The sequence below is a fragment of the Eucalyptus grandis genome, chromosome 7 (assembly GCF_016545825.1).
Source record: "Eucalyptus grandis isolate ANBG69807.140 chromosome 7, ASM1654582v1, whole genome shotgun sequence".
Taxonomy (NCBI): Eukaryota; Viridiplantae; Streptophyta; class Magnoliopsida; order Myrtales; family Myrtaceae; genus Eucalyptus; species Eucalyptus grandis.
In genome coordinates, this window is record NC_052618.1 from 10,046,422 (window position 1) to 10,073,156 (window position 26,735).

The window sequence follows — 26,735 nt, forward strand, 5'->3', positions numbered from 1 at the left end:
CTCTCTCCTTAGAAATAGGAGAAAATTATTCATGACGCTTTAAAGATTATGGCATTAAATGTTTAACATTCACTGCTTAATAGATAAAAGAAATTTTGATGATGGTTTTTATGGGAGAGAAGGGAAATATATTTAAATATGGGAATTCCTCTTCCATGATGTAATTGATAGGAATACTGTATCATTCTTATTTTTGCCAAATGTATCTTCACCTCATACTAATGCTAACTCAATGGAAATAATAAATCCGTGTATATCCATATTAAGTAAAATTAGTGAATTGAACACATCAGCTATTGCAATAGTGAATGTCCAGCCAACTAATGCATCGGATCCCAACAATCTCCAATTCCTAACCATTTGAGAGGATCAAATTTCATCAGTGGTCCCTAAATTTTAAAATAATTTCCCAATCTAGTCACAAAAATTCTAATTTTAGCCATCGATGTATGAATTTCCAATCTCATAGTCAATACCTTTTGTGGGAATAGGCCGATTCCGGGCAAACCGCCCATGTGGTGATGATCCCCGAGTGGCAATGGGTGCGGGATCTAGGAAACCCTCTCGCGCGCCTTCCCCGCCATCGGTTCGCCAGAAGCCCGTCGACGGCGAAAGATCGAAAGTTGAGAACATATTTGGGTTATCAAAAACCACAACTCAACGAGCTAATTACAAAAGGGTAATGAGTTCTTAAGAAAGTCACCTCTCTCTTTAGCAGTTAGCATGGTAGGTTTGGTCAAACACGTCCGGTTCGATGATATTAAGGGACTATAAGTCTATATATACACGACAAAATTCAAAACTTGGGAAATGCCAAAGCTCTTGCATTAATTTCGTTCGTGGCGATCTTTTCCGCTCCGCCATACAAGAGAGAGAGAGAGAGAGAGAGAGAGAGAGAGAGAGAGAGCACGCGGAAGTAGAAGTTGGCTGGCAGGAAGGGAGGGAGGGAGGGAGGGGGCGAAGAACCCAAGAACCCAAGAACCCAAGAAAGATGGCGGCAAGAGGAGAGACGAGCTCGGCAGGAGGGAACGATGCAGCGCAGGATCCGTTCCCGTCTGCCCAGAAGATGTCCAAGAGACCTAAATGTACGTGCTCCTTTTCTCCTTCTCAAGGTTTTGGTCGTGTATCCCTCGTTTCATCTTGGCTTTTCTTGATCTCTCGTGATGGGAAAACTCTCTCGGTCCTTGACTTTCTTTGTCGCTGGGTACGAACCCCTGAGACGATCCTCATTGTTAAAGGTGATCGTTCTTGATTGCCGACGATCGTATGTCCTGAGTTGGGTTGTTCATATATAACCAAAAAAAGTATGACCTTCGTGTCCTTGGCCCAATGATCATATATACGTGGGAGATGATTGCACGGAAAGTTTGAGAACGAGGGTTTATATCTTCTTGAATAGTTTCAACTTTCATCCAAACGCGAACATCTGCTTCAGCTTTTGAAGGAATGCGTTCTTGGATAAATTGGCCGGTAGGTTGACGTTCCTTTGTCTTGTTTCATTAGAGGTTTTGGGAGGGGCGAGTATGTATAGATGTTTGAATGGTGCGTTTGGTTCAGTATTTTCAAAGGGCTTTCAGTCTCCAAAGCTCCTTGGGAAAATCTTTGGACCGTGGAACCATTTTGACAACCATTTTCAAGAAAGTAGACCGAAAGCCCAATACTAAAAGGATTAGCTTTGAGTTTCATTTTGCTAAATGCTGAAACTTTTTTTTTCAAACTATCATCACTCATTCTTCAAATTTCTTATTTTGCCCTCATTATTTTTTTTTTTAATGCCAAAATAATGCTAAAAATCAAATTTATATGAATGCTAAAAAAATTAAAAATATTTTGGTCTTTAAAAAATATTTATATATTTGATTTTTTAGCATTTTTAATTTTTTTAGCATTTTGTCAAAATTTATATTTAAAAAGTTGCAAACAGTATTTTTATTTCAATTTTAAACAAATAAAAATTAAAAAAATCCCAATGAAGGGTTTGGTCTTTTTTTTTTTTTAAATTATATATATGCATTTGATTTTTTAGCATTATTCTCAAATTTATATTTAAAAAGTTACACACATTATTTTTTCAATTTTAAACAAATATAAATTTAAAAGTTTCGACGAAGGATTTGGTCTTTTTTTTTTTAAAATATATATATATATATATATTTATTTTTTTTAGCATTATTGTAAAAATTTATATTTAAAAAGTTGCATACATTATTTTTTTAATTTTAAACAAATAAAAATTAAAAATTCCAATGAAGGGTTTGGTCTTTTTTTTTTAAAAAAAAATTATATATATATATGTATTTGATTTTTTAGCATTACTTTCAAATTTATATTTATAAAGTTGCATACATTATTTTTTCAAATTTAAACAATAAAAATTAAAAATTTCGACGAAGGATTCTGTCTTTTCTTTATAAAAAAATTATATATATGTATTTGATTTTTTTAGCATTATTGTCAAAATTTATATTTAAAAAGCTACATACATTATTTTTTTCGATTTTAAACAAATGAAATTAAAAAAAAAACTAATATTAATTACCCAAAGAGCTTTTCAAATGTGTTTTCTACTAAACAACATTTCTCCCAAAGTTACTTCTCAAAACATAGTTTAGCAAATGTCCTTTGCATTTGCCTAAAGTCCTTTAGGTTAAACTACTTTGCATTTTCCCAATAGATTTTCAAAATGCTGAATCAAATGCATCCGAAGTGCTAATTCAGCCTACAAGAAAAAGATGGTGAAGTGCTTTTGATCTCAACAATGTATCTAATATGCAGAAATGCATTGCTATCAAATATAGTAAGACATTTTCGCGGTGCTCCTCCACTCAAAACTAAGTGATGTTGTACTTGGAATCGTCATCTTGCGATTGTCTATGTGCTCGGATCAATCTTATCTAAGGAATTGGTTTCCTTTTTCTCTTATGATAATTTTTTTGGTGATGAAGCATTTGAGATGTTTTCAGGCATCCGAATCAAGTGAATGTTGATAGGGGCAAGTACTTTTTAGTTTTCTGACAATTAGAAGTTTTTTCAGCCATATTCCATTGTCTGTCGTTGTGTGTAATTGATAGCCAAACAACTTGGGTAAGAACTATTGATTTAGCTTGATACAACATTTGCAAAGGGTTTATACTTGTTGGGGGTTTGTATTATTAGCTTTGATGCATTTGTCCTTGTTTTCGTTTTTCCAGATTCCAGTTCACCCAACAGGAACTTCCTGCTTGCAAACCAATTTTGACTCCCGGTTGGGTACAATCTTCAATTAGCAATATTGGTTCCTTTAAATTGTGAAATCACAATATATTGTTGTGGCAAAATCGTCTGTGGCTTCTTAAAAACACTTCATCATTTTCAGGTTATTACAGCTTTTATACTCGTCGGTGTGGTCTTCATCCCAATTGGCCTTGCCTCTTTGTTAGCCTCTAAAAGAGTAATGTTTCAATTTTCTCATTTCATGATATTTTGTTCTAGAGTTGATTTTCTTTTTTTTGTATTGTCAAACACTTGATATTCCTCTGGATGTAGGTTGTAGAAATTGTGGATCGATACGATGAAGATTGCATTCCTCAAAGTTTCAAGAACAAAACTCTCAGCTACATTCAGGACGATAAAACTAATAAGACTTGCACGAGGAGTCTAGTCGTGAGTTCATTTTCTGCTTACTGGGGAAGTTTTCTTTGGTTGATGCTTTCTCCATCTTTATGTGTGTTCTAAAAGAATCAATCGCTCCATTGTTGCAGGTCCCCAAGCAAATGAAAAGTCCCATCTACGTCTACTATCAGCTGTCTAACTTCTATCAGAATCATCGCCGGTACTCATATTCATGTCCAGTTTATATTCCATCTTTCCTATGATTATACGCACAAACATTGATCAAAATTTTTCTGCATGACGTCTTCTCTAGGTATGTCAAAAGTAGGAGCGATGAACAATTGCGAAGCAAGGACGGTGAGCGGAAAACAAACACTTGTGAGCCTGAAGCTTTCGCGGGAGACAAAGGTCCAATCGTTCCTTGTGGCCTCATTGCCTGGAGCTTGTTCAACGACACTTACAAGTTTTCAGTGAACGATACGGTGCTGGATGTCAACAAGAACAACATAGCATGGGATAGCGACCGAAAGCATAAGTTCGGATCTGATGTCTACCCGAAGAATTTCCAAAGCGGAGGTCTAATCGGCGGTGCAACACTTGATTCAAGCATTCCTGTAAGAGTTGCATCGCTTCCATCTGATCCATTCATTGGTTCGAAAAGTCACTCTCTCTCTCTCTTTCTCTCTCTTTTTACTATTAACTGATTGCATTATGCTTTCAACAGTTAAGTGAACAGGAGGACCTGATCGTGTGGATGCGCACGGCAGCGTTGCCGACTTTCAGAAAACTGTATGGAAAGATAGAGGTTGACCTCGAAGTAAATAAGACGATCACTGTCACAATACAGAATAATTACAATACCTACGATTTTGGGGGCAAGAAGCACTTGGTGCTATCGACCGCCAGTTGGATAGGTGGGAAGAATGACTTCCTAGGGGTGGCATATTTGGCTGTTGGAGGGATTTGCTTGTTCTTGGCAATAGCCTTCATCCTTGTCTACGTGCTCGTGCCAAGGTGAGTCTCAATCGGTTCAAAACATGACTGTTGCAATAGGTGTTTGAGAAAGATTAGCTTTGGGAAATTTGACCGTTTGATTTTGATATCATTTATCCTGTTGTCTTCTTTCTTTTTGTTTCATGATTTGGGCAGGCCTCTTGGAGATCCATCTTACTTATCTTGGAATAGGAATCCAGCTGGACGCTAGAAGTAATGCCCAAGTTTCAATTCTGGAATCCCATGTCTTGAAGGATTCTTGTCATGTATGGTACTTTGGTTTTCTGACATTTAATACTCTACTATTCAGTCGAGTCATTGTAAAGGAGACTTCATCTTTTGTAGCTTTCTAAAGCTCGGGATGAATTCATATGTGCTTCTAGTATGAGTTTCTATCCATGATATGCACTCGTGAAAGTAGGTATAAAATGCATGTTTTCACGCGTGACCCACCAAACAGGCAGGTAAATTTACCAGCTGTGACGAAATTGCAGTACACACACAAGTAAGCAATGACTTAGCAGGTGATGGAGTTTCTCCACCGATGAAACCAAACAGCTCTTGGCTTCGCAAGAACCTGTGAAATTGTGCTTGCCAAAAAAGAAAATTATCTTCGGCTAGTTTGATGGTAACAAAGTTGGAGATGTTAACATGAATTGGAAATTGGTATTTCTGTATTCTTGTTGCCATTTCACACTTTCAGACCCTAGATGATGCTCAATTACAGACACAATCACCTGCTAGTTTTACAGTATGGAGTCGTGAATATATCACTGATGATGACTAGATCTTGATGAAGAAGAACAACTCACGGATCTGTTCAGAGAAACAGATGATTCACAGGTCCACAATCAAAGGAGAATACCACCATTAGCAGCGGAGGAAAGTGATCAATAAAACTTGAATGCGGCTTCAACCTGCAGTTTCAGCATCTTTGCACAGTAAACAGAGATGATTTGTGCTCTTAGGTATGGCTCTGATACCATGAAGAAATTTATGAACAGAGAGAGAAGAGAAACAAAGATGATGAACTTTTATTCAATGAGAAGTATTTTTACATCTGAGAGCTCGATTACTTGTTTGCTCTCTTCAGATCAATTTATATATCAGCTGAAATTATCAACTGACTGGAAAAACTAACTAACAGAAAGCAAAACAGAATGTTTCAGCTTTACACACTTAAAACCGAATATTGATTTCGCAATGTAAACATGCTACATGTGCTACAATCTTCGTTGTTGACTTCTTCAGATTCAGACATTCTCATTTTCCTTCCTCTATTCTCGGCAACACCAGATTCTTCAGTAGCTTTTCTTCCTCTGTTCTTGACAGCACTAGTAGCAACTCCATCGACATGCTTTCGCATTATACTTCCTCTGTTTTTGGCAGCAACAGATTTACTTACCATATGATTCTAATATCCCCGACAGCATGCTATCACCAACCGCCACACGCCACCTTGTGCCGCCGCATGACCGTTGATCGCCGTCGGACTGCCGCCCTTAGCTAACAGCCACTGCCCCTTCTTGCGGCCGGTGGGTTGTGGGCGGCAATCTTGCAGTGGCAATTGGCAGCGACGGTTAGTGATTGTGCGGCGGTCGTGCGGCCGTCATAGCGGCCATCGTGCGGTGGTAGGCAACGGTCGGCGATCCGTGAGTAAAATAAAACAAATATTTATAAATTTTTACCAAACACATTTCTATTATTTTTCTATTCCAAAATAGAAATTTTGTATAATTATCAAATAATTTATTTTACTAAGAAATTGTTCCCGAAGTAAAAATAGAAAAAAACTATTTCTGAAAAGAAATAATTTTCCGGAATAGAAACGTTGTCATGCGTGCCCTAATTTGTTAACTCGGTTCTGCTAACTTGAGGGAAATTCACTTTCATGGATGAGGAAGATGGAGTGACATACCAAACTTTCTGTCACAATAGTTATGCTTGGGTTTAGAGTTTGACTTTTTTGTGTCTTAGTTGAAGTGTACGGACATTGTGCCTCACCTTGATTCCGCACTTTAGGTTTCTCGCTCACCATGGATGAATTCTGCAAAATTTTGCAAATGCACGTGATACAGTCTCCGTTACTCGTGTAGCCTGTGACTATATGGTTGATATATTGATGCTATCTTTTCTAAGAATAACTTTCAAGATATTATTACAGATGTATGTGAGCCCTTTTTGTCGAAGTTCTGCATCTGTATCGAATTCTTTATCTCTGTCTGCTTTTGATTTTCTGTCAACTTCGAAACATAATCTGCATTTGCATCTGTGCTTTTCATTTGTTCATCTTATTTTTATCAAACCCTATCAAGTACGTGTGAATACATCTGGTTTCCCCATCTGCCCTGGATAATTCATATACAGAAAGACAATTATACATGTAAATCATTGCCTCTTCATTGCTCCTCACAGCTGGCATGTTTACCTGTCTATTTGGTGGGTCATGCGTGAAAACATACGTATATACTGACGTTCGCGTATGCGTATGATGGACACAAACTCATACTAGAAGCACGTATGAATTCATCCCGAGCTTTAGGAAGCTACAAAAGATGAAGTCTCCCTTTACAATGACTCAACTAAATAGTAGGGTGTTGAAATAATTGATAGGTATACACTGTATCATTCTTATTTTTGCCAAATGTATCTTCACCTCAAACTAATGCTAACTCAATGGAAATAATAAATCCGTGTATATCAATATTAAGTAAAAAGAAATGAACACATTGAAACTAATGCATCGGATCAACAATCAGCTATTTTTATCTCCTTGCAATAAAGAAAAAAAAAATAATTATACACTCTGATTGCAGCACAGTGGTAAAGGGGATCCACTCTTCAGAGACTGTCCAGCCAACTAATGGAAAAATGTCGGATCCCAACCATCTCCACATCGATTCTTACTAACCATTTGAGAGGATCAACTAATGCATCTTTGTTTGGTCCCTTTAAATTTGAAAATAATTTCCCAATCTAGTCACAAAAATTCCAATTTTAGCCATCGATGAATGAATTTCCAATCTCATAATCAATACCTTTTGTGGGAATAGGCCGATTCCGGGCAAACCGCCCATGTGGTGATGATCCATGAGTGGCAATGGGTGCGGGATCTAGGAAACCCTCTCGTGCGCCTTCCCCGCCATCGGTTCGCCAGAAGTCCATCGACGACGGCGAAGATCGACAGTTGAGAGCATATTTGGGTTATCAAAACCACAACTCAACGATCTAATCAAAAAAGGGTAATGAGTTCTCAAGAAAGTCACCTCTCTCTTTAGCAGTTAGCATGGTAGGTTTGGTCAAACACGTCCGGTTCGATGATATTTAAGGGACTATAAGTCTATACACGACAAAATTCAAAACTCGGGAAATGCCAAAGCTCTTGCATTAATTTCGTTCGTGGTGATCTTTTCCGCTCCGCTATACAAGGGAGAGAGAGAGAGAGAACGCGGAAGGAGAAGTTGGCTGGCAGGAAGGGAGGGAGGAAGGGAAGAGGGAGAGAGGAGGAGGAGAGAACGACGAGCGGAGGAGGGCGATGGAACCCAAGAACCCAAGAAAGATGGCGGAAAGAGGAGAGACGAGCTCGGCAGTAGGGAACGATGCAGCGCAGGAACCGTTCACGTCTGCCCAGAAGATCTCCAAGAGACCTAAATGTACGTGCTCCTTTCCTCCTTCTCCTCCTCCTTTTCTCCTTCTCAAGGTTTTGGTCATGTAACCCTCGTTTCATCTTGGCTTTTCTTGATCTCTCGTGATGGGAAAATTCTCTCGGTCCTTGACTTTTTTTTTTGTCGCTGGGTACGAACCCCTGAGACGATCCTCATTGTTACGATGTGATCGTTCTTGATTCTAGGAATCTTCTCGTTCATCAACTTGTCCTGAGTTGGTTTGTTCATAAATAACCAAAAAAAAGTATGACCTTCGTGTCCTTGGCCCAATGATCGTATATATGCGGGAGATGATTGCACGGAAAGTTTGAGAACGAGGGTTTATATCTTCTTGAATAGTTTCAAGTTTCATCCAAACGCGAACGTTTGCTTCAGCTTTTGAAGGAATGCGTTCTTGGATAAATTGGCCGGTAGGTTGACGTTCCTTCGTTCTGTTTCATTAGAGGTTTTGGGAGGGGCGAGTATGGATAGATGTTGGAAGTGCTAATTCAGCCTACAAGAAAAAGATGGCGAAGTGCTTTTGATCTCAACAATGTATCTCAATATGCAGAAATACATTGCTATCATATATAATAGGACATTTTCCCGGTGCTCCTCAACTCAAGACTGAGTGATGTTGTACTCAAAATCGTCATCTCGCGATTGTCTATGTGCTCCGATCAATCTTATCTGAGGAATTGGTTTCCTTTTTCTCTTTTGATAATTTATTGGTGATGAAGCATTTGAGATGTTTTCAGGCGTCCGAATCAAGTGAATGTTGATAGGGGCAAGTCCTTTTTTGGTTTTCTGACAATTAGAAGTTTTTCAGCCATATTCCACTATCTGTTGTTGTGTGTGTTTGATAGCCAAACAACTTGGGTAAGAACTATTGATTTAGTTTGATACAACTCTTGCAAAGGGTTTATACTTGTTGGGGTTTGTATTATTAGCTTTGATGCATTTGTCCTTGTTTTCGTTTTTCCAGATTCCAGGTTCACCCAACAGGAACTTCCTGCTTGCAAACCAATTTTGACTCCCGGTTGGGTACAATCTACAATTAGCAATATTGGTTCCTTCAAATTGTGAAATCACAATATATTGTTGTGGCAAAATCATCTGTGGCTTCTTAAAAACACTTCATCATTTTCAGGTTATTACAGCTTTTATACTCGTCGGTGTGGTCTTCATCCCAATTGGCCTTGCCTCTTTGTTTGCCTCTAAAAGAGTAATGTTTCAATTTTCTCATTTCATGACATTTTGTTCTAGAGTTGTTTTTCTTGTTTTTCGATTGTCAAACACTTGATATTCCTCTGGATGTAGGTTGTAGAAATTGTGGATCGATACGACGAAGATTGCATTCCTCAAAGTTTCAAGAACAAAACTCTCGGCTACATTCAGGACGATAAAACTAATAAGACTTGCACGAGGAGTCTAGTCGTGAGTTCATTTTCTGCTTACTGGGGAAGTTTTCTTTGGTTCATGCTTTCTCCATCTTTATGTGTGTTCTAAAAGAATCGATCGCTCCATTGTTGCAGGTCCCCAAGCTGATGAAAAGTCCCATCTACGTCTACTATCAGCTGTCTAACTTCTATCAGAATCATCGCCGGTACTCATATTCATGTCCAGTTTATATTCCATCTTTCCTATGATTATACGCACAAACATTGATCAAAATTTTTCCGCATGACGTCTTTTCTAGGTATGTCAAGAGTAGGAGCGATCAACAATTGCGAAGCAAGGACGGTGAGTGGCAAAACAACCAATTGTGAGCCCGAATCTCTCATGGGAGACAAAGGTCCAATCGTTCCTTGTGGCCTCATTGCCTGGAGCTTGTTCAACGACACTTACAAGTTTTCAGTGAACGATACGAGGCTGGATGTCAACAAGAACAACATAGCATGGGATAGCGACCGAAAGCATAAGTTCGGATCTGATGTGTACCCGAAGAATTTCCAAAGCGGAGGTCTAATCGGCGGTGCAAAACTTAATTCAAGCATTCCTGTAAGAGTTGGATCGCTTCCATCTGATCCTTTCATTGGTTCGAAAAGTCACTCTCTCTCACTTTCTCTCTCTTTTTACTATTAACTGATTGCATTATGCTTTCAACAGTTAAGTGAACAGGAGGACCTGATCGTGTGGATGCGCACAGCAGCGTTGCCGACTTTCAGAAAACTGTATGGAAAGATAGAGCATGACCTCGAAGCAAATAAGACGATCACGGTCACAATACAGAATAATTACAATACCTACGATTTCGGGGGCAAGAAGCACTTGGTGCTATCGACCGCCAGTTGGATAGGTGGGAAGAATGACTTCCTGGGGGTGGCATATTTGGCTGTTGGAGGGATTTGCTTGTTCTCGGCAATAGCCTTCATCCTTGTCTACGTGCTCGTGCCAAGGTGAGTCTCAATCAGTTCAAAACATGACTGTTGCAATAGGTGTTTGAGAAAGATTAGCTTTGGGAAATTTGACCGTTTGATTTTGATATCATTTATCCTGTTCTCCTTTCTTTTTGTTTGATGATTTGGGCAGGCCTCTTGGAGATCCATCTTACCTATCTTGGAATAGGAATCCAGCTGGACGCTGGAAGTAATGCCCAAGTTTAAATTCTGGAATCCCATGTCTTGAAGGATTCTTCTCACGTATGGTACTTTGGTTTTGACTTTTAATACTCTACTATTCAGTTGAGTCATTGTAAAGGAGACTTCATCTTTTGTAGCTTCCTAAAGCTCGGGATGAATTCATAAGTGCTTCTAATATGAGTTTCTATCCATGATATGCATTCGCGAACGTAGGTATAAAATGCATGTTTTCACCCATGACCCACCAAACAGACAGGCAAATTTACCAGCTGTGATGAAACTGTGGTACACACAAGTAAGCAATGAAGAGAGGCAGTGATTTAGATGTACGATTGCCTTTCCATATACGAATTATCCTGGGTTGACGATGATAGGGTATGATAAAAATAAGATGAACAGATGAAAAATGTGCAGATGCGAATGCGAGTTATGTTTCAAAGTTGACAGAAAATCAAAAGCATAGACAGAGATAAAGAATTTTATGCAGATGCAGAACTTCAACAAAAATGGCTCACATGCATATGTGATTATGTCTCGAAAGTTTTTCTCAGAAAAAATAGAATTAATATATCAACCATATAGTCACATGCTACACGAGTAACAGAGACTGTGTTACACGCACGGGCAAAATTTTGCAAAGATTCATCCATTTTGAGTGAGAAACCTAAAATGCGGACTCAAGGTGAGGCACAATGTCTGTACACTTTAACTAAGACGCAACAAAGTCAGTCCCTAAACCTAAGCATAACCATTGAGACAGAAGATTTGGGATGTCACTCCATCTTCCTTGTCCATGAAAATGAATTTTCCCCAAGTGAGCAGAACCCACTTGAAAATTGTACTCTGGAAAGCACAGAGAGAAACTCAAAGTTCGTCGTGCATTGGTCTATCCAAAGGCAGATCCAAATTGGCAATTACATTATCGACGACATGGGGAATATTGATCCCCTCTTGGTTGCCTCTAACTCCAATCTCTGCCTGTCCTGCCATACCAGCCTTCAGGGCAGCTGTGACCTTCCTCTGCAATTTCAGTAGCCCGATGCGTTTCGAAAAGACATATAGAACAGCACATGAGAACAAGATAAATCCAACAGCAATTATTATCCTGTCAATCAGAACCAGGTATTAGCTCAAGGCAAGTCCAGGTAAAATATGACATACGAATTGAGGGGAAAAAAAAGTGTGCCCAAATCCAAACCTGTCAATCACATCTTGACGTCGCATTGTAGAAAGTAGGCTTCGGGTGCGCATCAACAACGAACGGTGGCCCTTGTACTCACTTTCAGCCTTCCTTAAGACTCCAGTTGATTCCTCTGCAAAATCCCCCATGAAAATGATACATTCGAGTTTCTTCAAAAGACATATTTATCTATTTGCAGAGACAGAATATGGAAAAATAAGTTTCCCAAGATACAGGCACTATTAGCAAATGCATGTCAGTATAGATAGATTTTGCACATATGACGGATAAAAATTACCAAGTACTCTAGCTGATAAAGTTTTTAGTCTTTAAACTTCACTTCCCCATGAGCTTCCAACCCCAGAACCAGAAGTGCAGTTCCTTGTTTCCTCAAGTTAAATTGGTCTATAGTCCGGTTAATGTACAATACGTTGCTTTGGATGCTTTAATCATCACTTTCTCATATTCTTACTGACAATACAGGAATAAAACTTACCCATTTTCTGTCGCTCACGGTTCTGTCGCAACAAACTGTGAGTGAATTTTCACTTTGATGTATGAAGTACAAAAGCAGACTTAATTCTCAAAATAAAAATAACTTAATATTTTTTCTTTTTCAATATTTGACACGAAAAGGCTTACTAGACAATCTCAGGAATCTCTAACCCCAAGGGCTAATGGTTATATGCCTAAGGTTTTACATTATGTTGACAGAGTAAATTTGAACTTTGAAACATTCAACTCCACAAAAGACAGCTAATGTAGTTTGATTGGACTTCCAGTTAATTTTGTCATGATCGCCATTTTACCTTCTTTCCTGTCATGACATATTTATACACGAGTACCAACTACCAAACAAGTATTGCGTACCTATCTAATGGCAAGGGCCTTAAAAATATGAAAAGATTAATAAACATGTTCAAAGTAGGATACATCTCATAATTATCTTAATTTGATGATTGATAATACATGATTATGACAAGGGAACACAAACTGCTAGTCTTACATATCAATATCCCTTAACTAGCGCTTGTCTCATAATGTCCCTCTTTCTATTTGCAGAAAGATAAAAGGTTTAATAGCCTAGAAGGAAAATACATCAAAATCCAAGATCTTAGCCAAATGCTTCCTATGATAGAAAAGTGGTAGGTTGCTTTGAGACTATACCCCTCTTTCCATTACAAATCTTAGCTAGTAGAGCCCATTTCCATAGTGAAAAAAAAAACTGAGGTCACAGCTCATGCATTTAACAGAGAGAGAAAGGCCAACCCAGAAGGATTTGTGACGAAATGATGATGAGAAAAATCTGGAGCTTAGCAGTGCAAACATGACAACATGCATTTGCTTCAAAGCCTCTTCATAGGAGCAGAAAATACTTACCAACAGTCATGAGCGTATTTGCACTCCGTTCCACCTCCTGCAAAGTGGCCTTAGTGTTACAATCATTTTCCTCTCTGTATAATTCAGTGTTGGGAATTTGGAACAACATTAAATATCCATGATACAGACACCCTAAAAAGTGCAGGAAAAGAAGATGCAAAGTGAGCTGACTCTTCACCTGGACCATCAGCTGACGAGTGCGGCGAAGGCTCTCTGTGATACTTTCTGCAGCAGATGTCATTCCAGCCTTTGTCCTAACAATTAGTGGTAGGCAGTAGAGATTAACCACATGGATGTCTGGAATTCCAGATATTAAAATATTGCAGAGTTAAATAAAAAAGTCAAAGAAGTGGTACATACTGTAAATTGCGTCTCCGAATTGTTGATTCTTCTCCGCCACCAAGAAGCAGTTCTCTCTAAAATGCAAGAAATCAAATGAGTTCATCTTCCTGAGCCCACATTTGGAACTCACCACATAGAAAAGTCATTGATTGAGCAAAGCAAAAACAAAGCATCATATAGAGGAGACTGAACATACCTCTTCTTGTGCAGCCTTCTTCAGATTAGCCCTTGCTTGCAAATTAGCATTCCTCAACCTCATTCGCAAGCTGATTACAGAGATGATCTTTGAAAATCTTCTACATATTGGTGTATGCACAACTAGTTTGGTCATGTAGAAATATTTACATTCAGATTATTCAGGAATGCTCAAGCATTGGTTGTCAAGCATAGATATGAACTTTTAAGAGAGTTAACAGGCAAACTATATCAGGATTGGACCAATAAGACCACCAATCTTTTCTCAACTCACAAGGAAATTTCCAAGGAAAGAAAGAAAGAAAAAAGAAAGAAAGACCCTCAACAATGGAAATTTCCAAGAACAAAAACTGTCATTAGCTTTTCTTAAACAAGAATGGAAAAAGAAAGAAAGAAAGAAAGAAAGAAAGAAGAAAGACCCTCAACAACGGAAATTTCCAAGAACAAAAACTGTCATTAGCTTTTCTTAAACAAGAATCTTCCATCCTCTTCCACACTTCCCAACACCATTTTCTGAAACAAATGATTTGGCCCACAATTGTAAGTTTTATTCCAGCTGATAACAACAACATGCACACAAGAAGCAGTCATCTTCCAGAGTTCACAGAATTACGCACATTGAGTTTCAGGTTAACCAATTAAGAACCAAGAACGTACTTTTGGCTCTGGGTCTTCCATGACTCGAGCAACGACTTGGCAGATTCAACTGAGTCGATGGCAGGCAGCTGTGGGGCGAGAAGATCAAGTTTAAACTGCAGTGAATTCAACAGAGCCAAGCCATCCTGCGCCAGACCATTCAACCTTGGAAGTGAATTCTTCTCCTCTCTTGACTTCCCATACTCCTCAATTGCCTTTATATGCTCTTGGGTTTTGACATACGCCTCACCCCATTCCTTCTTCACTTCCTCAACAGCCTCCACTACCTTGTCCATTCTATAAAACAATTTTTCCCCCAGACAATCAGCTCAAAATCAAAAAAGGAGACATCAAACGAATCAACACAATCCCATTTGACCTATATTGAAAAGAAATGCTAAAATTACAAGATTTTCACAACCCATGACTGCAATTCATCTCCTCAAAAAGACCCTTTTCATCATTCTCGGGCACCAGCAGCTCGAATAGAAGGAAAAAGGGAGACATCAAACAAATCAATACAATCCCATTTGACCCAGATTGCAGAAATGCTAAAACCACAAGACTTTTCACATCCAATTATTACAATTTAACTCCTCAAACAGACCCACTTCACCATTCTCATGCTCTAGCAGCTTGAACAAAAGGAAAAATGGGGACATCAAATGGATCAACACGATCCCATTTGACCCAGATTGAAGAAATGCTAAAATCACAAGACTTTTCACAACTGATGATTACAATTTAACTCCTCGAACAGACCCACTTCATCATTCTCGGTCTCTGGCAGCTTAAACGAAAGTAAATATGGAGACATCAAACGAATCAACACGTTCCCATTTGACCCAGATTGAAAACAAACGCTAAATTCACAAGCTTTTGCACAACGGCTGCACGTCATTGCAAGCTCAACGATAGGAAAAATGGAGGCATAAAATGAATTAACACAATCCCATTCGAACCAGATTGAAAAGAAACGCTAAAATCACAAGTTTTTCACCATTCTGCAATTTAACTCCTCAAACAGCTTCACCATTCTCAGAACGAAACGAAAAAGGAGACATTAAACGAATTAACAAGATCCCATTTGACCCAGATCGAAAAAAAGCCTAAAATCACAAGCTTTTCCACAACCCATGACCGCAATTCAACTCCTCAAACAGACCCGCTTCACCATTCTCGGGCTCCAGCAGCTCGAACGAAACGAAAAAAGGAGACATTAAACGAATTAACACGATCCCATTTGACCCAGATCGAAAAAAAGCCTAAAATCACAAGCTTTTCACAACCCATGACTGCAACTCAACTCCTCAAACAGACCCACTTCACCATTCTCGGCCTCCAGCAACTCGAATCAAACGAAATCAATCCAAGAAACATCTCAAAGCCTCCGAACCAAGAAAGCCGTCAGCCAACTCACCTTCGATCATGGACGAACGTCGACGATCTGGTCAGACCGTTTGCGGCGAAAGAGATCGCCGGAGATAGACAAAATCGCCGGGAGCTTTCCGATGGTGATCGAGGAGGGGAGAGAGAAACGCCCCCGGATCAAATCCGACCCGTTTAAACGACCCGCGAACAGGAAATGAGGAATTTCCTTTTTTGTTTTTTTTTTTTTTTTTTTTAAATTCTGAGAATTTCCCTGATTTTTGGCTTTATTTTCCTCGAGAACATTTTATTTTTTATTTTTTTGGAAATTTTAAGAGAAGATATGGTTAGATTTGATTTGTTTCGAAGAAAAAAGAATTGATGTGAAATTTTAGCTTTCTGCTCAGTATAGACAGAGTTCACTTGTTTTCGTGGTTCCAAGCAAAATCAGAGTGCAATTATCTAGATTTTTCTATTATAGACTTATAAACAATCCTCTCAATCTTTTTTTTTTAAATTTATTTATTTATCATTATTATTGAAATACTCCAATAAAACTCATTTGTGTCCTAAGATAAATAATAAGTCTCATTTAATAAACATTTAACAAAATGAATGGTAAGATGATACAACGCCATCCAGAAGGAAAATGGAATCTTAGGTCATATTTTACGAAAGGATATTTCATACAAAGATATGCTATGTGATGATTTTATTACTTGGCAATGATGTGTGATATAACAAGCTAATAAAGAGAGTGATTCCAAAATTTAGATATCGTATAAGATGACAAATATATCACGCTATTAAAACGATTGATCAGTTACACCATGTTATTTATATGGTTGAAATATATTTTTGCCAACCTTTATTGTGGTTTTTCTTTAGTGATTGTATTAAGTAGGAACCCAATTGAGATCTTAGACTTCTTGAGGTGCAACATCTCGATCATATACCACTCTTATCAATCTTTCGGGGATGATAGATGGGAAATTTGACAAACCAAAAATTAGCACTAAAATTTCTACTCATGGATCTTTTAGGGCAAAACATTTTAATTCAGGGTTTAATTTAAATTTTGTTCATGAAGCTCATATTTCTATCTAAATCCTGACAATCATTGTCTTCAACTACTATGCTTAATTGCATAAAACTGCTAACATGGCATAGCTGATAGCCAATGCTCATGTGAGGCTTAATGCTGGAGCAGCATCGTAGGCTAGAGGCGACTGTAAGCCGAGCAACCGCCATGACTCAAGTCGATCCGTCAAATGGTGGGTCGAATCATGTTGAACATTAATGGATTAAAATCGACACATTTGGCCTATTTTGAATAATTTTCATGCAATATAAAACTAGTGACTCATAACCAACCAAACTCTTATTACTAAAACACTTCTATCTTTTAACATACTTTAGGAAAACTCATACCAAACCAATGTGAGAGCAGGGAATAAGCAAGCGGCTGAAGAAGTCATACCAAACCAATGTGAAACAAGCTGAAAGCTAAGAGAGAGGAGAGGGCACAAGGGTGGACATTGTTTAAATTAAAAACCCATTTAACACTTATTATTTTAAGTTTTATTGTCTCAATCCATTCACCAAAAATAACAACCCAACCTATCAAACATAGGGGTTAAAAATTGCGCTTATAACGCGTTTTAATAGGTTTACTTTCCAGACACCATGAGCAAATGGGCCCTTTGATCGACTAATCAAAACTTCTTCATCGTTAGGCCATTGATCACATCAGTCATGGCCCGTCCAATGATCATATCTATTGCAAACTCCTGCTCGAAGCACGAGCAAGCTTTGTTGCACGAGAGGCTACAAGATAACGGTTAAGTTCTCTAGTGCGTAAACATCCGTGTTATCTCAATAAATAGGTATAAGACCAAAAGACCATCCAAAATTGCAAACTCTTTAACATACTACTATGCAATGTTCTGGTATTTCTATTGTCCAACCCAGCAAAAACTTTAGGAATCGTTTGCTCACTTGAAGTATCTGTACATGCTTCGATTCACACGCCAATCAATTGCTACAAATCAAGAACAGTGCTGCAATACGATGCTCAAGAACACCATCATAAACTTTACAGTCTCAGCCCTTTTGATGATGCTTCGTCACATCAAAAGCTTTGTAAGTTCGTAACCAAAAATGGTGCAGGCTTTAAAACCAGCAACTGAGAAAGCAACTCAACTAGTAGAATAAAACTCATGAAAACGATCCAGCAACCATAAGTTGACAGTTTTGATTTGACGTTCACATGAGTTTGTCAATGTACACTTGTACAGCGTATCTCTTGCCCAATATCATCTCACCATTTGCCACTCAAAAATGCATTTGAAGTAGATATGAAGAAGCTACATTGGTATCACATCCGCATCAGTCAAACCTGCACAATAGCCCCGCCTACATTCTACATTTACATTTCCTTCCCTCCTTCACAAATGAGTACAACAAAGTGGCTAGATCTTCTTAACTCGACAATTAAAGGCATTGATGGTTACATGCCACCACAATGTAATCTGCTCACAAATCGACAAGAACATTTTCAGAAAATGTCTAGTAGACATGAGCACCTAGTTACCTTAGAGCCCCTAAAAAAAAGAGCTAATTGGACCGTAAAACATGTGTCAGCAGAATTATATTAATGCAGTTCTTCAGACTCTGTGCTGCCAAAAATCATAGAAGATGTGTTGCTATCTGTTTGCAGACAAACAACAATATTGACAACTTATATTCAACCCTCATATTATATTGTAGTGATCAGGCATACATAACATGAATTGTATTTGGAGAATTTTTTTTTTTTAAAACTGAACAATGAAAAAAAAAAAAGGCTTAGGGTCTCTAACCTTAAATGGGAAACATGATCCTTCAAGAGCAGGGTATGTTGTAATATTTTAATGGATGCAGAGTCTGTGGGAATTTATCATTTTTCAAAGACCAGCTCAAAGATATCCATTAGGCTGTAAGCTGCTTAACAGTGATTCAGAAAAGAAAATCTTATTCTGTGAACAAACAGACAATTTTACAGTTCCTCAATTCACTCACAACCACATTTTGAAAAATCAGCCGCCTCTTCCTGGTGACTATGTATAGAAAACCACCACAGGTCATCCTCACTTGAAATGATCTACACATAGGTCCATAGAGATTAACATAACCAAATAACCTCAGGAACCTCATTTCTTCCCCAGTGGACGTTGCTTAGCAAGATAGGGAAGATTCACTACTCTCCCGACAATGTCATCTCCAACAAGAACAGTGCTTCCTTCTGAACCAGCTTGCCTTTTAATGTAACCCAAGCCAAAATACCCTGGTTCCCTTGTCGATGTGCAACTTGTCAGCTTTCCAACCTACAGGGTCCACCAGTACCAAAATTTTCTGATTCTCAAAGTTGAACAGACTATAAAAGTTATCTATGTCAATTAGGAGGCAAGATGGAAACTATTCCAGATGACAAAAAAAAAAAAAATCAACAATTTATGCCAGGCTACAGTCTAAGCTTGTCAGTGGAAAATTCAGACGCAAGTCATTGCAAAGCACCGGAAAATCCACTAGAGAGGAATTTCTTTGGCTGCAAAAGTAAATTTCTGTTCAACTTGAAAGATAGTTTCAAGAAAGATATGAGATAGTTGGCTTAGGCATAGATCACAGAAATTTTCCTGCCTTTTCGAAAAACTTAAGCATATCTTTGGTTATAAATCAAGCTTCTTTTGTTAATATTTTTTTAGTACTGCATCACTATAAAGCCACAGACTGTACCTTTTTCCCTTCAACAAGGATGGGGCTTTCAGGTTTTGCTGGTGCATCTAGATGAACACCCCATAGGCTCTGTTTGACTCCATCATAAGTTATCAGTCTAGATATTGTCTCTTGCCCCTTATAACAGCCTGAGAAGTCAAGATAATGTAAATCATCTAGATTTCTTTGAAAAAAAAGGTTTTATTGTAAGGAGATACCCTTATCCAGTGATATTGAGTTCCAGAGACCAGCTTCTAAAACATTGTACTCTTTGGTAAGCTCCTTCCCAGGTGCTGGTCTTCCTGCAAAAAACCACATTTGACTAATGGGATCGAAATCTGAAGTCCATGATTAGAAGAGATGGACAGTTTCCTCCTCGACAGTGACATCTCAAAAACGTTGTTAGTGACAACCACACCATGCACATCAGATCATGCATGAATATGGTAACCACGACAAGTCTGTGCAACAGCCAAAATACTCTCAACAAGATTAACTTTCTGTTTTTAGGATGTCATCACATCAAATGCCGGTGTACTTTAATGAGCAAAGACCTTAATGAAAAGTAAAATGATAAATCTTGCTAACTAAGGTTCTATCATTGAACAACAGGTGATCCTGCCAAAACATACAATTTGCAAAGAAGAGAGTTGAAATCAGATGACATGTCCCAGTGAAACATAAAACATAGCCAACTATAGCACCAAGGTTGATTTCATGGTCTTAAAAGTTAAGCATGCATCAGCTCATGATCAGCAATACAAGAAGAAAAAAGCTCTAATGACCAAAAAAACCACAAGTAGGTAATGGAAGCTTATAAGTAACACCTCAAAGCAAACTCCACTGTTTAGAAAAGTGCATCAACAAATGCATTCCCTTGTCTGGATCCTGATCCCTATATATATGACCATAGCAGGGGGTCAAAAGCAGGCTGCTCAGTGGATGCCATCCTAGAAAACATCCCAACAAAAACCCAAACATATATGTCCACTGCTAGAAATAGCGCCTTGAAACCATAGTTCACATTCACTCATGCTAAATCTCTAACTACTACATAAATTCATCCCCAGTATTATTGAGCAATTAGGGAAAAAGGTCCAAACAAACATTGGTATGCATATGCTCAAATCATTTAAGTGATACTTAACATGAAATGTAATACATTTAAGCCAAGAGAAATTGACCTCGCAGAATCCTTAGCCTTTCCCATGCATTAGCTCCCATTGGGATGGCACCATGAGATAAGAGGATATCCCAGACAGTTGTGGCAGCAGCAGGTGACGTCAAAATAGAATAACCTTCTTCAGAAACAAGATTTCCAACTCCTGCCGTTACTGGCATTGCATTTATCTGAAAATTCAGAACAATCTTTCAATTGCAAGTCCAGGTTATATGACCTTGACTCTCCTCACACTTTTTGAACATCACAGACAGAGATCAAGAACTTGTAGGATATGATGATAAAAAAGTTATAATGCCTAAACCATTGATACCATGCCAACAAAATTATGTCAATCTCTTTATAGCCAATAACTGCTGGACATGGAATATACAGATACTGTGTTCCTGCTAGCAGCCATGATAAACGATATTTTATTAAGAGCACATTGCAACCAAATGACTATAGGCGAGAATACTCATGCACTTCTTTGCCGCACCACTATACTCCTTTTCACAAAACAGCTAAGGGAAGGAAGATGCTACAAATTTAATATGCCCGGATTCACAGGAACACCAGTTGAATTATATGCAATGAAATGCTATGCCCTCTAAATCAGCAAACGGAAGGATTTAATATCACTAGATCAAACAAACATTACACTATAATGTTTATGTGAGCCATATGGTTGTCCATCCAGATCCTTCAAATTTAGATGCTCCATAACCTGTTAAAATGTCAAAACAAAACCAACAGAATCATAAATATGAACAAGGTGAAAGTTTGAACATTATGTCTGAGCTCATTGTATAGCACAATTACTTGATTGCTCTTAGGTCCCAAAAGGACAAAGAAGCTTGTCTGCTTGGTGATATCTGTGATCTCTACCTTATCAGCGAAAAATATGTACCTAAACAAAATTCAAAAGGTTAGATAATACTTGCTTAAAAAACATATACATAATATGCATCAAAGTACTTAGTTAAAGACAAATTTCATCCGTCAATTCCATGATTGTGCCAGAAGCTTGAGTTTGAATGGGATCAAACAACAAAAAGCAAGCAGTATTTGAATCTTTGAACCATTATACCAGTCCAAAGTGAGTCCATGACAAAAGAACGTACTTTGTGAGCATTTCTGTTATGCTTTGACAGGTGACTGGAGAGACCACCAAAGTGATAGCATTTTTCTGTTACATTCGACAGAGCAGTCATGACTACTTTAAAAGAATTATCTTAACCACAGAAGAAGGAAAATAATACATTAAGGAACAAGAAGCAAGCAAAGCACTGATTTTTACCATGATCCATGCATAGCCAATATCTATTGTCCGTGCTGTTGGTGTCACAAAAACTGTGTCACAACCCTAGAGATTTGCGGTAACATTCCATTAGCAAAGTGAGTACTTTATGAGACTGGGAAACATGAGAGTACAGAGAGCTTGGTGGAAAAGATGAGCATATGATTTGTGAATCTCCTACCTCTCCTTCATTAAGGCATTCAAAATTTGCTGTGGTCTGATTTTGAAGAAACGAGACACGGTCTTCTCCACTGACTTCGTGTGAAATGCATTGATAAAAACAAGGATGAAAGCACAGAGAAACAAATTAGATGAAAGTTCAACAACCATGAAATACGATGTATTAGACAACTTAGATGCCCTAGAAGATTGGGGCAATGCCCCAGCACCACATCCTTATTCAGTGAACCACAAATTTAAACCAATGAAGGGAGCATGAAGGAGATAAGTGATTTTCTATGACAAGAAATGCAGAGGCATCACAACCCAATTTTCAACAGGCACATCATTTTGGAGGAAATTATTTCTATAAGAAGAACGACATGACTGATTTGTTCAGTCAGAGTATACCTATCACTTATTATAAATAGGAGTTTACAAAGATAACCTTGACAAGACATCTAAAGTGTTTGACAGATAGCACAGGCACCCTTGTTACTGAAATTCCCATCAGAATATATTATCGGGCAATCAGTCAAATGATCTCCCATAAGAAGAGACCCATACCTCTTATTCGTCCAAAATGCGACAAATCCACAACCTAGAGCATCATGTGTATGTATCAATGAATCAAATCTAACAGAGAAAAAAAAGCCAATTACACAAAATGAAGAGGAAATAAGTGGCTACTCATATGTTCAGCTTAACAATAAATTAAAGACCTAAGCAAGCAAAATATCCAGCTTATAGTTTAGAAACAGGTCTTGTCTCAAACCATCATAGATTAAATGACCAAAGAGTCACTGCAAAATTGAAGTCCTGCTTAATAGGAATGAAATGTGAAATAGTCCTCACTAGAGCAATCAATCTCGAAGCCAATGTCTAAGTATAACATGTTCAGCCAATGTTAAAACAATATATCTTATCTATTCTCAATGAGGAGACACCACACCTCCAAGTTTCTTATTCTACTCCTCCCCTCACTCCCCACAGGGTCCCTCACCCCTTCTTTTTCCTGAAGACCTGCAAATCCACCTCGGCATCTTCGCTCAATCCAAAGCTAATGAAAACCAGAAACAAAAAGCAAGTACAAGTCGGACGGTCGAGATGATTGCATTTCCCAGACATAAGCTCGAACTTGCTGGTTTAATATAGTAGCACGAACAAGCTAGAAGTAACACTCTCTTTCATCCCACCCCACCACAGTCGATATATAGCCTCATACAAGTCCAGCCCATCAGAGGCGCAACCAAAGGGTCCAACACACAGGCACGGGCGGACAAAACGTGAGGCACACTACAATTTCCGTCCAAAATTAAACCACGCTCGTGTACAAGAAGCACGAGAACAAGTAAAAAAGACTAGCCCACATACCGCGAGACCGTTATCAGCCGCATCCAATGCTTCGTCATCGTTGTCGTAACTCTCCACAACCCCATCGTCCGAGACCTTCGCTCCAGCCCCCACCATGGACTCCTGCAAGAGCGCCCCAACCCAGCAACCCAGCACAGGACAGATGAAATAAACCGTCAACAACGAAAACCCATCAATGAATGACCAGAATTCAACTCCTCCAATATGCAATGAGGGACTTACGGCGAGGTCGTGATCGATGGGCGGAGGAGACAGCTCAAACGGGGTCGCCCCGACCGGAGAGAGGCGTCTTTCCATCTGGGTCCCGCTCCGACGCCATGGACGAAGGACGGGGACGAGGGTCGTGGCGCTCCCGACGGAGGAAGGACGTGGAATCGCGCATGGAGGAAAGCGAAACGCAATCGACGACGACGACGACATCGTTCTGAGTTCGAGCGAAGTGAACTCGCTCAGACAAGAAGAAGAAGAACAAGAAAGTCGCAGGAAAGAAGGTAGGTGAAAGTGCAAATTCGAGCTTTTGTCTTATTATGTGACGTGGCAAAAGAAATTCAATGAATTATGTGGTAGTAATAAATAAAATTATATCAGACGGAATTCAAAAACCCAAATGTAAAATAGATTATGCTGAAAAATAAAATAAATTCCAAAGTATTGTATATTACAAGCCAAATATAATTGTTCGATTATTCTATATCCATCTGTCAATTTATAATCCCCATGCCTATCTAATTTTGCAATTAAGGGCATTGGTCTTTGATTTTATCAAGGCATGAAGTAACATGACTACTGCTTTTTTTTTAGGTCATGCATTTTTATCTTTCTTGAATTTGTAACTCGAATGGTTGAGTCTTTTCAATTTGTAGAAAAATATTGTAAACCTTTGATAAATTGCAGCCAACTTATTTTCTACACAAAAATATCATTTATGAGGTTGTACACACATCATAAACCAAACCAAACAAAACAAAAATAGAGTATTGTCGCGTGAACATCTAAGAATGAAAAGTACGAGTACAAGTATCATGTTTCACTTCAATTGTACAAGCTGATATGTCTCAGATTATAATTTCTTCAATATTCAAATAATCATAGGTAAAGTTTATCTATTATTCTCTACAAATTTTTAATATGCATAATTTTGTCTTCAATATTTAAAATTAAAAAAATGAAAAAATTATTTGCCCAAAAAAAAAAAAAAAAAAAATCTCCCTCCCCCTCCCCTCCCCCCCTCCTCTCATGCAAGATAAAACTCAGCGTCTGGTCCACAGAGAAAAGAGCCTGTGAACCTCGCTTTCTTCTCTTCATCTTCTCTCCGGTCTCCCTTCGCGATTTCCGGTGCTAACACCAGCATGATCTCGATCTCGCCCGGCCTACTCTGCAACACCCATCACCATCGCCCCTCGCCGCTCCTCTCCGGCGCCGCCGCGAACCGCCGCCGGCCCTCCGGGACGACGACGACTGCCCGTCTCGGCCCCCGCCGGTCGGTCGGCGGAGCGAGGAGGCTCGTGGTGAGAGGTTGCGCCGGGGGCGACGACGCGGGAGAGAGCGCGGCCGAGGCCGAGAGGAGGCGGCGGAGCTTCTTGACGCTGGAGGAGGCCGGCCTCATCGAGATCTCCGGCCTGAGCACCCACGAGCGCTTCCTCTGCCGCCTGACGGTACGTAAAACATCCCGCCACATCCCCGTCTCCCCTTCGAAAGCTCCGTTTTCTTTTCCTTCGTGGGTCGGTCGAGAAATCGATTTCTGAGCGGCTGGCGGTGTTGGGAAAATTTGCAGATATCGTCGCTGAATCTGCTGAGGGTGGTGGCGGAGCAGGAGGGTTGCGCATCGAGGAGCTGAACGCCGGGAGGGTGTGCGACTGGTTCTTGAAGGACAAGCTGAAGCGGGAGCAGAGCCCCGAGTCGGCCGTCCTCCAGTGGGACGATTCCGACTTCCAGCTTTGACTTTTTTCGCCTGCCGATTTCTTCCCTTCCTTCCTTCCTTCCTTTTTTTCCGATGCAGAGTCTGTCGTTTTAGCTGCGTTCGCAGGTAGGATTTAACCGTTGCAGAGGATGACAGAGCTCGTGTCTTGTCTTTTCGAGCATGGACGTTTGTCCCTAACATGGCAGTTCTTGTGTATGGGAGAGAAGGGGAATGGTGTGCCGAGTTCATAGGCGATGTGCCGGGCCATGACCATTAATCGGACTTGACCCCAGAAGGTCTTGGATTGTTGATACTAGATCTGTTGTCGAACGGGTGGATCGAGTTAGGATTTGGATGGATCGAAAATGGTCTTACCCAAATTAATCTTTTTCTTTTTACCGAGGGCATTTGGTCGGTTCAATGGTAGGTCAGTTTTTACTCCGGAACCTATCTTGGAACCTAACCTTTTGTGAGGTCAATTACCAGTTTTGGAATTGGGAACCAACCCATCTAGCCTTGGAACTGGCCTTATTTTGCTTTTTCTAGCAAGAAGATAACTATTTATACAAAGAAGTCTAAATATGATTCCACGGGAGAATAAAATAACTATCTCTATGACGAATTTCATTGAGGGTTTGGTGAATAAAATATGAAGAAAATGAAATACTCAGGGTTGGTTCTGTTGGTTTGGTCCCAACCATGGAACAAATATTGAACTGTCCTTGGAACAAATCCTTGGAACCAAAAGTTTTCTAGTTCAACTGGTTATTGTCCAGTTTCTAGCTGAATCGACCCAATCTAGGTTTCAATTAGACGAACAATTTCTTTATAAAAAGACATGAAAATCGTGAAATAGACGTGGACAAACACCAAGATACAACCCATCCCTCTCCTAATTCTTAGGGTATTTTTGACATTTACTTTTCGGTCTTTTAATGGAGATATAGAATTTTTGACGTACTGGATTCCACCGTACTATTTCCAAGAATTTTGGCAATTTGCTGAATAGTTACTCCTTTTATGATAATTCTACGTCAATTTGGTACTCCTTTAGTCCACATGCCTCGTACCACAGACCCGAAATTCAATGAATCATTTGATTGTTGATGATGAAATTCGAGAAGGGAGTGAATCCGCACGATGTCTCTGCTACGGATAATGAACAGCGAGAGCGGCGAT

The 26,735-nt window shown here is 39.1% G+C and overlaps 5 protein-coding genes across 8 annotated transcripts; 3 read left to right on the plus strand and 2 right to left on the minus strand.

The window, feature by feature from the left end:
• The first annotated feature begins 991 nt into the window (after positions 1-991).
• LOC104452692 (ALA-interacting subunit 3) lies at positions 992-4,865 on the plus strand. The gene is made up of 9 exons (XM_039317418.1): positions 992-1,085; positions 3,072-3,084; positions 3,192-3,249; positions 3,356-3,430; positions 3,526-3,642; positions 3,741-3,811; positions 3,905-4,205; positions 4,316-4,605; positions 4,741-4,865. Exons 1-9 carry the CDS (start codon positions 992-994, stop codon positions 4,793-4,795), a joined length of 1,074 nt encoding a protein of 357 aa, XP_039173352.1. The 3' UTR covers positions 4,796-4,865.
• Positions 4,866-8,120: 3,255 nt separating this feature from the next.
• LOC104452693 (ALA-interacting subunit 3) lies at positions 8,121-10,848 on the plus strand. Its single transcript, XM_010067160.2, is given in 9 exon segments — positions 8,121-8,237; positions 9,214-9,272; positions 9,379-9,453; positions 9,549-9,665; positions 9,764-9,834; positions 9,928-9,964; positions 9,966-10,229; positions 10,338-10,627; positions 10,761-10,848. Coding segments are annotated over 9 exon segments (1,068 nt in total). The 5' UTR covers positions 8,121-8,143; the 3' UTR covers positions 10,822-10,848.
• Positions 10,849-11,342: 494 nt separating this feature from the next.
• On the minus strand, positions 11,343-16,135 carry LOC104452694. Its single transcript, XM_010067161.3, has 8 exons — positions 15,964-16,135; positions 14,565-14,840; positions 13,909-13,978; positions 13,731-13,786; positions 13,549-13,624; positions 13,371-13,407; positions 12,009-12,123; positions 11,343-11,915 (listed from the first exon to the last, which is right to left on the minus strand). Exons 2-8 carry the CDS (start codon positions 14,837-14,839, stop codon positions 11,675-11,677), a joined length of 870 nt encoding a protein of 289 aa, XP_010065463.2. The 5' UTR covers position 14,840; positions 15,964-16,135; the 3' UTR covers positions 11,343-11,674.
• Positions 16,136-18,097: 1,962 nt separating this feature from the next.
• Positions 18,098-24,126, minus strand: LOC104452695 (putative transferase At1g60990, chloroplastic). 4 transcript variants are annotated; one of them, XM_010067163.3, is made up of 13 exons: positions 23,879-24,126; positions 23,657-23,758; positions 22,850-22,883; positions 22,305-22,378; positions 22,124-22,189; positions 21,948-22,012; positions 21,646-21,733; positions 21,485-21,550; positions 20,849-21,014; positions 19,883-19,966; positions 19,686-19,813; positions 19,093-19,276; positions 18,098-18,442 (listed from the first exon to the last, which is right to left on the minus strand). In XM_010067163.3, the coding sequence occupies exons 1-12, from the start codon at positions 24,074-24,076 to the stop codon at positions 19,103-19,105; spliced, it is 1,245 nt and encodes a 414-aa protein (XP_010065465.2). In that variant the 5' UTR covers positions 24,077-24,126; the 3' UTR covers positions 18,098-18,442; positions 19,093-19,102. The 4 variants fall into 4 exon arrangements, with proteins under 4 accessions (XP_010065465.2, XP_010065469.2, XP_039174170.1 ...); XM_010067167.3 differs by having other exon boundaries at positions 22,305-22,374; positions 22,850-22,918; positions 23,879-24,102; XM_039318236.1 differs by lacking the exon at positions 18,098-18,442 and adding an exon at positions 18,472-18,584.
• An 801-nt stretch (positions 24,127-24,927) lies between these two features.
• Positions 24,928-25,954, plus strand: LOC104452696. Its single transcript, XM_010067168.3, is given in 3 exon segments — positions 24,928-25,311; positions 25,431-25,476; positions 25,479-25,954. Coding segments are annotated over 3 exon segments (471 nt in total). The 5' UTR covers positions 24,928-25,005; the 3' UTR covers positions 25,598-25,954.
• Positions 25,955-26,735: the final 781 nt, after the last annotated feature.

Excerpts from the sequence above, each read along its gene's own strand:
- LOC104452692 (XM_039317418.1), top strand. The coding sequence starts at position 992 with ATGGCGGCAAGAGGAGAGACGAGCTCGGCAGGAGGGAACGATGCAGCG. Across the intron at positions 3,250-3,355 it reads CAATTTTGACTCCCGGTTGG|GTTATTACAGCTTTTATACT; the intron begins GTACAATCTTCA and ends CATCATTTTCAG. Across the intron at positions 4,206-4,315 it reads CACTTGATTCAAGCATTCCT|TTAAGTGAACAGGAGGACCT; the intron begins GTAAGAGTTGCA and ends TGCTTTCAACAG.
- LOC104452694 (XM_010067161.3), bottom strand. The coding sequence starts at position 14,839 with ATGGACAAGGTAGTGGAGGCTGTTGAGGAAGTGAAGAAGGAATGGGGT. Across the intron at positions 13,408-13,548 it reads CTCGTCAGCTGATGGTCCAG|GAGGTGGAACGGAGTGCAAA; the intron begins GTGAAGAGTCAG and ends GCCACTTTGCAG. Across the intron at positions 12,124-13,370 it reads AAATACGCTCATGACTGTTG|AGGAATCAACTGGAGTCTTA; the intron begins GTAAGTATTTTC and ends GGGATTTTGCAG.
- LOC104452695 (XM_010067163.3), bottom strand. The coding sequence starts at position 24,076 with ATGTCGTCGTCGTCGTCGATTGCGTTTCGCTTTCCTCCATGCGCGATT. Across the intron at positions 21,551-21,645 it reads TGGGACCTAAGAGCAATCAA|GTTATGGAGCATCTAAATTT; the intron begins GTAATTGTGCTA and ends ACATTTTAACAG. Across the intron at positions 19,967-20,848 it reads AAGGCTAAGGATTCTGCGAG|GAAGACCAGCACCTGGGAAG; the intron begins GTCAATTTCTCT and ends GGTTTTTTGCAG.